Source organism: Sycon ciliatum, chromosome 7 (genome assembly GCF_964019385.1).
Source record: "Sycon ciliatum chromosome 7, ocSycCili1.1, whole genome shotgun sequence".
In the NCBI taxonomy this organism is placed as follows: Eukaryota; Metazoa; Porifera; class Calcarea; order Leucosolenida; family Sycettidae; genus Sycon; species Sycon ciliatum.
This window is the reverse complement of record NC_088649.1, coordinates 3,026,647-3,035,128: the sequence shown is the minus strand read 5'-3', so window position 1 is coordinate 3,035,128 and position 8,482 is coordinate 3,026,647. Positions and strand designations below refer to the sequence as shown.

General features: G+C 46.9%; 1 protein-coding gene and 1 long non-coding RNA gene across 3 annotated transcripts; one reads left to right on the top strand and one right to left on the bottom strand.

The window, feature by feature from the left end:
- Positions 1-1,200: 1,200 nt before the first annotated feature.
- On the bottom strand, positions 1,201-2,963 carry LOC135821484 (uncharacterized). The gene is made up of 2 exons (XR_010554371.1): positions 2,611-2,963; positions 1,201-2,072 (listed from the first exon to the last, which is right to left on the bottom strand). It is a non-coding gene; the product is annotated as an uncharacterized LOC135821484 (long non-coding RNA).
- Positions 2,964-3,529: 566 nt separating this feature from the next.
- LOC135820740 (uncharacterized) lies at positions 3,530-6,449 on the top strand. Of its 2 annotated transcripts, none has more exons than XM_065333751.1 (2): positions 3,530-3,754; positions 4,057-6,449. In XM_065333751.1, the coding sequence occupies exon 2, from the start codon at positions 4,162-4,164 to the stop codon at positions 5,761-5,763; it is 1,602 nt and encodes a 533-aa protein (XP_065189823.1). In that variant the 5' UTR covers positions 3,530-3,754; positions 4,057-4,161; the 3' UTR covers positions 5,764-6,449. The 2 variants fall into 2 exon arrangements, with proteins under 2 accessions (XP_065189823.1, XP_065189824.1); XM_065333752.1 differs by having other exon boundaries at positions 3,536-3,625.
- The last annotated feature ends 2,033 nt before the right edge of the window (positions 6,450-8,482 follow it).

Here is an 8,482-nt window from a genome sequence, read left to right as displayed (position 1 = left end):
AGAAAGGAACATGTCAGAACCTGACGAAACACAACCTATTTCAGGCATACATAAGGAAGGCAGGCTAGCTTAAAATCTTGCAATCTGGATACGGTGCGCACCTCTCTAGGCAAACTGTTCCACAGAAATGCTCCTGCGGTGGCGAATCTCGTTTGGCCACACCGACTGCGAGCTGGCTGGCTGAGCAGACCATTGGCATCCTGATGGCGCGTACTTCTGCCGCTGCATGCTGCTGGGTTGAGAAGCTGGGCTAGAGCAAGGCTAGTGGAGTCATTTAGACAACGCCAAATGAAGATCAGGAGCTTTTGTTTAAAAAGTTCAGTGACGCGGTAAATCGAGTTGGCAGCCAGGAGGGGCTGCATCGCGGAACATGGCGGGCTGCCATCAATGCATCGGATCGCCTGGTTTTGCATGGCTTGCAGACGCTGAAGTTGGGTCACGCGGAGGGCTGCAGAGAAGCTGCAGGCACCATATATCATATCCGGCATGACAATAGCCTTTACATATATCTTGCGCGAGCTGCGGGAGAGGCATCGACGGGCTCGCCACAAGTCGCCTATCTTCCTCGCAACTTTGGTCACTATGGCGCTGACGTGTACATCCCAACTCAGGCGGTTGTCGTCGCGGTGGGTGATGACGTTTCAAACCGCGAAAGACGTGCACCGGAGCCGCAGTGGAACCCGGCCCTCCCAAGCGGCCGATGCAGCGCCTAACGGTGGGGGTGAGTGGGATATCCATGACAGCTCGCACCTCCCGTAAACTGCATGACTTAGATATATTCTCGCTCTCCGTGGTGATTGAAGACCCATGGAAGAAGTTATTATGTTCAGAATGATGTCCTGAGAATATATTGAAATGAAATAATTCTAGGGAATTGTTACAGGGTATTTTGGAAGAATGGAGAGAGAGAGAGTGAGAGAGAGAGAGCACTGAAATGTTTGTCTCGCTGTAATTACTCCAGATTATTGAATGGTGTATGTTCTACTCGATATTTTCCACAATGTTTTTTCCTGATTTGCGGGATCTCTTCTTTTGCTGTTTGCGTGTTTACAGGAAGTGACTGTCTGGTGTATCTGCACCAGATCCTGGGGACATGAAGTCAGATGCAGAGGCAGGGTCACCGCAACGTCACCGCTAATTCCCCCGGCGAAAACACAAAAAGACAAACACGTCAAGAGACTACAGTATTGACCGTTCTGGTAATGAATCGCGACTGCTCGGACAGTCGATAATCAAAACACACAGCACCAGCATGATGTTTTGATATTAGGAACCACACACCAGCTCAATTCTCAAGCCCAAAAATTGATGAATACAAAACACAGAGCGACGCAACAAGAGATCATCCGGCAACCAAACCAACCTGGGTCTAATGCACTGAATAGTCCTGAAATACGCAGGCCACACAAAGCAGTGCAAGCACATACTGTTACAAGGTACATGCATTGCAGAACAAAGTGTAACCAAAGATACACGGGGTTATAGCTGCACACTCGTGCATGTGATCGCTCAGCCCAAGAACACGCATGATGATAGAAATAATCCGGGGGAAACACGCTAGCACCGAAGTAAGCATCAAGACGTAAATAGTCATCATCACAAGCCCATCACCCTAAGGCCGTTGGGGCGTCACGGAGAAAGTATGAACAAGCGGGCGCCATAAAAATCGATCGTGTGCAGCAGCGAGCAGGGACTGCACGTCAAGTGCAGTCCATGAAATAATATTATCAAGCCATGACATTCTGAGCCTGCCTCGGCCACGACCTCCAGCAACACAACCCTGAAGAACAGTCAATGACAAACAGCCGGAACGAACAATATGACCAAAAAATTGCAATTTCCTTGTACGAACAGAAACAATAAGTGGGACTTGTTTGTGAATACTATTTATTTCCTCTCTAACAGACACATTCTTCCGTAAATAGTGCAGCTCTGAAAAAGTAAAAAATTACATTGACATGTACATTGGTGTGCCGAGTAGTATCATCCTCGATTACCCATCCAACCAAGACGTTATCAGGTCCCAGACGCCGAGATCGCACGCCGAATGTGAAGTGCATCTAGCCTTGAACCTGTTGCACAAGGCACACACATATGACAAAGATGACATCCACTCCGATTATTTCCAGAGGCCAATCATAACAGAACACAGAAATAAAACCACGGGCTCAACAAAGTACTACATGTAAACGCAAAGGAAAGTAGTTAAAATAATCCATGAAGTGCTATTTTAATTCCAGGGCTGACTGCAGTGTGGCGTCGTGGCCCGATACCCGCTGAGCATAGACACAAACTCCATTTGGCAGGGGCAAGACATACTATTTTGGAATAAAGTCATAAAGTACAGCATTCCAATGACATAACGGACACCTCGTGCAAATGCGTGGTCTGTTCATCCGGCCAACTCTGCCACGCATGAGAGTGTGTGCATGTACGCGCCCGCAAGCGCGCGTGTGCACACACACCATGTATTTGGCGCGTATGGCGTACCTGTTGGGGAGATATGAAGATGGAATCATTATCATGATGGTACATGTACATACATGTGCAGTGTATGTTTGAGTGTAAAGTAAATTATATTTTATTACACATTTCTTCGACACAACTTACTCCACATCTTCGCATTTCTCATAATCCATCCACCTACACTCCGTCTCAGTTGAGGAAAAACTCTCCCAGGTACAGGTATACACTAGTCACCACAGCCATGTGATGACATTGGGATGGGTCCCAAGCACGATTGCACTCTCCAGTTACAATTTATTTCTCCAGATTATCTGTGAAGACAAAATGCAATGCATAGCGGCAATCGATGGATGAAGAGAGAGTTTGTAAATACACATATCTTTCCACTTGTTCAGGAGCTTACCTTTTGGAGTTCACATCGTTTACACGATCTCTTATGCTGTCTTGCACCTTGGCTTTGTTGACCATGGATACGCCATCCCAGAAGACATTCTACAGGAGCTACTAATGCAGAGCGTTTCTCACGCTCGATCTCGGCGTTCTACCTCGTCACGCCAATAAAATCCTCCGTGACACTGGCTACAGTCATAAGAGACGCCTCAGTAAGGTAATGAGCACGACAACACCGTCGAGATCAAGGACAAAGAGAAAACCAAACACTCACTGAAAACAGCAAAGAAGAAACGAAGAAATGTACACGATTCCTATAATGTTGCCACTGACAACTGGTTCGGTGGAGACGACGCTACTTTTGTTTGTCCCCAGTGGGATCGTTGCTATGCGTATCGAAGGTACTGTGACGTTATCACTTAACAGCCCCATAGCGGCAATGAAGAAGCCCACAAGCACACATGACGATTTTGTAATCGACATTACATAATAATATTTTATTTACATCGTACACTGAAGTGCACAATCCAGCAGAGAACGTAAGTGGGTCTAACTCCCCCGCGACCACTGGACATCATGATTGTTCCAAAGCGGAATACACCCTGTGCCGAGCATGGCTGTGACCAATGGCAATGGGACAAGCTCGCCTGTATTTCAGCAGCTGTACATAAACCACAGTCAAGCCTAATGTTCTTTCAGTTGGACCTTGTTTTCTTGTGGAGCTGTACGGTGCGCTCATCTCGGCTAGATTGAAGAAGAAGATAAGAAGGTTTGTGAAGTAGCCGCGTCTAGAGCAATAAATAAATAACTACCAGTGGTAGACAAGCTGCTCGGGATCGAATCGATCGTATCGGAGGTGCCAGGGGATCGCTTCCGAGAAGAAACTCAAAACACATCGGTAAGATTGGATTTTACAGCTTATCAGCTACTGCAGTGCTATCAGTGTCATTTCCTTTCTTGTCACAGTAACACCGAAACGCACAGGTGCATTGATTAAAAACCTGACGGAAACGCAAGCGGGATCTCAACGACATCCAATCAATTTTCCTATTTCATCGCTGGCATACAAGTTTCGGGTCTTGTTCATGGGCAAGAATACTTTCTACATTGAATACAGGCTTATTGTCTTGTTCGCAGCTAGAGGTTTTCACATAGTACTCTTTTCTTGACTTAATACTGGTATATTTGTCTTGTTTACAGGTGCATTGATCAAAAGCCTGACGGAAACTCAACCGGCACCTCAACGACATCCAACTTTCCAAGCAGAACTTCAGGAAAGAACGAAGGTGAGAGTCTGAAGCGAGAATGTCGACCGCAGCAAAGGTTGTGCAGAATCACGGGGCGACCTCACCGTATGAAGTGGTGATGGACGTGATGGTCAATCGGGATTCACCACCATTACTGGAGGCGCAATTGCCAGCAAGCAGTGAAGGAGTAGCTCCGGCACTAACGGCGCAGACTGTCGGTGATAGGCTGTTGCACTGGAAAGGCATCATCAAGCAGAATAGACATTATTCGTACTATGCCGTCGGACAAGCCCTCCATTCCATTCTATACGACGAGCATCTTCTAAGCACTAGCTGTTTTCACGCGTGGACGAAAACTGAGGTTGGCCTGTCACGAAGCAACGCCTATGAGTATATTCGCGGGTACAAGATAGCACGAATGATCCGCAGTCAAGACCCCAACATGTTAGTTCCGACGGCTTTGTCGCATTTCCGAGTGTTCAACAATATTTCTTTGGAAGACAATGCAGTGAAGGTGTTTCAGCTCTGGAAAGCAATTCTGGAATCAACACCACCAGAGAACATACATCAATTGACAGCAAAGGAGATCCTGGCCAAGGGCAAATCTATACTCTGCAACGGCACCAGCAATGCGGACACCATGCCAAAGCATCATCTCCATGGTGATGACTTTGAAATGCAGGAGAGCCTACCTTCCTCTGCTTTGTCCCAGATGGCTAGCAGTAACAAGCGCAGGCAGCCAGTTTGGGAACATGAGCGCAGATCCGTTGGTTACTCTCAAGCCGAGCAACATGATATCGACTGTGAGGCGCATGGTGACGTTGATTACAATGGTGCCTACAGCTACACTGATGACGACGCCGATGAGCAACCAATGTTCGAGACCAACAGTCGGACGACACACGCAGGTCAAGCAAAGCGCCGCAATCACCCAAGCAGACATCGCAATCACCCAAGCAGACATCGCAATCACCCAAGCAGACATCGCAATCACCCAAGCGGACATGTGAGGAGTACCAGTGGTAACAATGGCCACGGCATGGTCAATGACCAGCAACACGGCCAACAGTGTGAACGGCGTGTAAACGGTGACATTGCTGTTCGTTCACCAGACGACGCGCTACCACCACTACCACCACTACCAGCACTGATTCCAATATCCATCACACCAGGACAACTGGCTGGTATTGCCAGGCGATTGGTTAGGCCTGGTTTTGATGTGTCCGTGTGCCCAGCGGAGACAAGCGACGAGGAGTGTGTCATCGATGCAGAAACAACGCACATGTCCCATGGATACATGAAACCATGGAGAGGAACAGTTTGGGGAAACTTCTCCGGACCCCGCTTTGACGACCATGATGAACTGGCAGTCTACGTTGGTGCAGCAATGGATAAGTTCAAGGCTGGAGAGTATGACTCGGGAGTGTTCGTTGTGAATGTGGCATTCTTCTCCAGCTTCTTCCCCAAGCTACTCCAATACCCGCACTGCTTTCTTCGGAAGCCACTAGAGGCTTACTTGCCAGGTGATAGTACCAATGATGATGCCATCACCCACCACCAAGTCATTGTTGCCTACTTTGGAAGCGATGCGAGCCAGTTTGTTCAGGTCATGACCAACCATGGCTACATTCCTGGTGTCAATAGCTGGTGTCCTTTCTAATCATTCCTATAGAAATAAAAATTATGCAGTGTAGTGGACATACGGTATCATTGCTACTTCTTGTATTGCTACTGTTCTATCCTCTTGATGTAACGACAGAGCTGAGCCTGTGAACGTTTTTGTTTTTTCACGGCGTTTTCTCTTGTTCTGAGCAACTCCATTGAACCTGCCATCGTGGTCTTTGTTTTTCCTCTTGGTAGTTAAAGGTGCCCGCCCACCCTGGTTTCATGGGGGTCTTCCGCTGTTCTTCTTGATATTCTATGCCAATGTGTGTGGCTTATGATTATGACATACACTGGACATTACATACCCTTTCTTGCTGTCTCTATTCTTGGGTCCGACTGGCAGCGGGGCAGGAATTATTGAAATAGAAAGGTTTTTTGGCCGAAAGGCGTGTTTTTCCTCTAGCCCGGTTGAGCGGTCGCGGCTAGGAATGTAGGGAGTCATTGTTTTTCAGGCGCTCCCCTGCTGCCCAGTCACCCATGCTCACCACTGGCCATGCTGTTCCACTTGATTTAACGGCCTTTTCTCCCGCTTGCTGGCTGTTCTTTGATGGATTTAGATGTTTTTCGGCTATTTATCTATTACATTGTATGTGGCTGCGAGTGTAGTTTTTTGCTTCTACTCATTTCTGGAAAACCACTACGGTGGTGAGTGTGATTGCTCTGGTAGATCACTACCCCATATACTGAACAGTTGCTTTGTGAGTGAAAAATGAAAGTTACTATTCTTGCACTGGACATATAATCGGATCCACCCGTACCAGCCTGTGTGCGTCTTGCTCAACTCGTTATCACTTTGGAGATGTCACATGTAACCCTTTCCCAAAGCTAGACCATGTAGTAGTGGTATTCTATAACCCAATGCAACCAGGCAGGCACAGTGGGTTGGTCAAAGACCATGATTGAGATACGAGAGGTACCTGGTTCAAGTCCTGCCTGGGAGCGGTTTTTCCAGCCGTGCTGCTACCCACAGTCAACTGGGAACTTGTGGCCAGGCACAAGGGGTACATGGATGCAGCTAATGGGGTCGTTTTCGGCACTTGTGCCAGTGGTTGTGAGACTTGCCCACTCACCCCCACCGTAAGGCGCTGCATCTGCCGCTAGGGTTTATCGGGTGTTAGCGGCCGTCGTGAGTTCCCTTCGGGAACGGATACGATAATTTACTTACTTAATGCCACAGTCACGCTGGCAACTGAAATCCGACCACCTGAGCGGTGGATGCACATTACTAGTATCGATATCAGATTATTATTCTGTTTCCTAGTTTCACCATCCCGTGTTGGGTCTTTGCGATGTGAGCGCACCGCTCAGGGGTCGGATTTCAGTTGCCAGCAGTGTAGTATTATAGAACCGGGTTCAACACGCATAATTATGGTTCAGATGGTCCCAACGGACCGGGGCTCTACCAACCCTGGATGGTTGTAGTTCTAGTAAGGTGACTGTTTGCGAACACAGTGTCCTCCACCTTGTTTCATGCTGTCAAACTAACATCATCATGTAACCGTGTACTTAAAACTCGCTACATGGACTAGATCATGGACATGGAAGTGCATTGCCAGCTCACACCGAGCAAATGAGTACACTGTAACCAGTTCACTGCCGCACTAAACACACTCCCTGTTACCAGCACAGGTTTTGCTATGAAACCTCATGATTCGCACGCAAGACTAGAAACCAATCGGCTATACGCGTTACTACAAGATGGTCCCAACGGACAAATACAAATAATAATACACAAGAGAGAGATTGGATGCTTTGTTACAACTCTGAGTTTCAAGTATTACTACGATCATCAGGGAACCCCCCTGCCTGATGATCGTAGCTAGGCCTCGACCAAATATGCTAAAAAAAGGAGCATATCATGCTCGTCGCATATCAGGGAAAACGTCCATAATATGCCAAAGGCTTAGCAAGATATGCAAAAAGATATGCCAAATATGCCAAAAAATGCTCGACATAAGCAGAAAGTGTAGATCATTTCAGTAGAATTAGAACCTTGGAATATTCATTGGCTTCACGGCTATCATGCTTATTAGTCCTAGGGCCCATTTGAAATTTCTCACTTTTACTTGACACATGTTTGCTAACATAGATTTTATGATCATTCCTGGATGGTTTTTGCCTCCTGAACACGATGGCATAGGTTTCGATTGCCGGATTGTGTCCGAACATGGTGAAAAACATCAAAATAGAAAAGGCCGTTATTACCATAGCAACCCAACTAGAATTGCTCCTATATCCATTTTTACTGACACGTATATGGCCAAGTAGCACCTCATTTTGCTCAGAATAAGCAGTAGATACAGTACGGCAACAAGTACTGTACTTTAACAGTGTCAAAACAAGATTTCCAAGGTGCAGTGAAACTTGGCTACTGGACATGTACATGCACAGTACATGTCGCGTCGAATGTTAGCATTGAGGTACGTGTACATGTACGTGCAGCTAGCAGGTACATGAGACTATTAACAGGCATGCATTACTATAATCAGACTGCAAACACGAGAGAAGCGTCAGACGGTTCGGCGTTACACTTCAACTGAGAGAATAGGTATTGTAACCCAAATACTAACAGGAGAAGGAAAAGGTGGTAGGAAACTGTCAGAGTCTAAGGAACGAAGTGCTATAGGACAGTTTCAACCTGAACTAATTTACTCGAAGTACGTGTAGATAATACGATAGATCTTGCAGCGATGTAAGAAGGACAACACTACTTG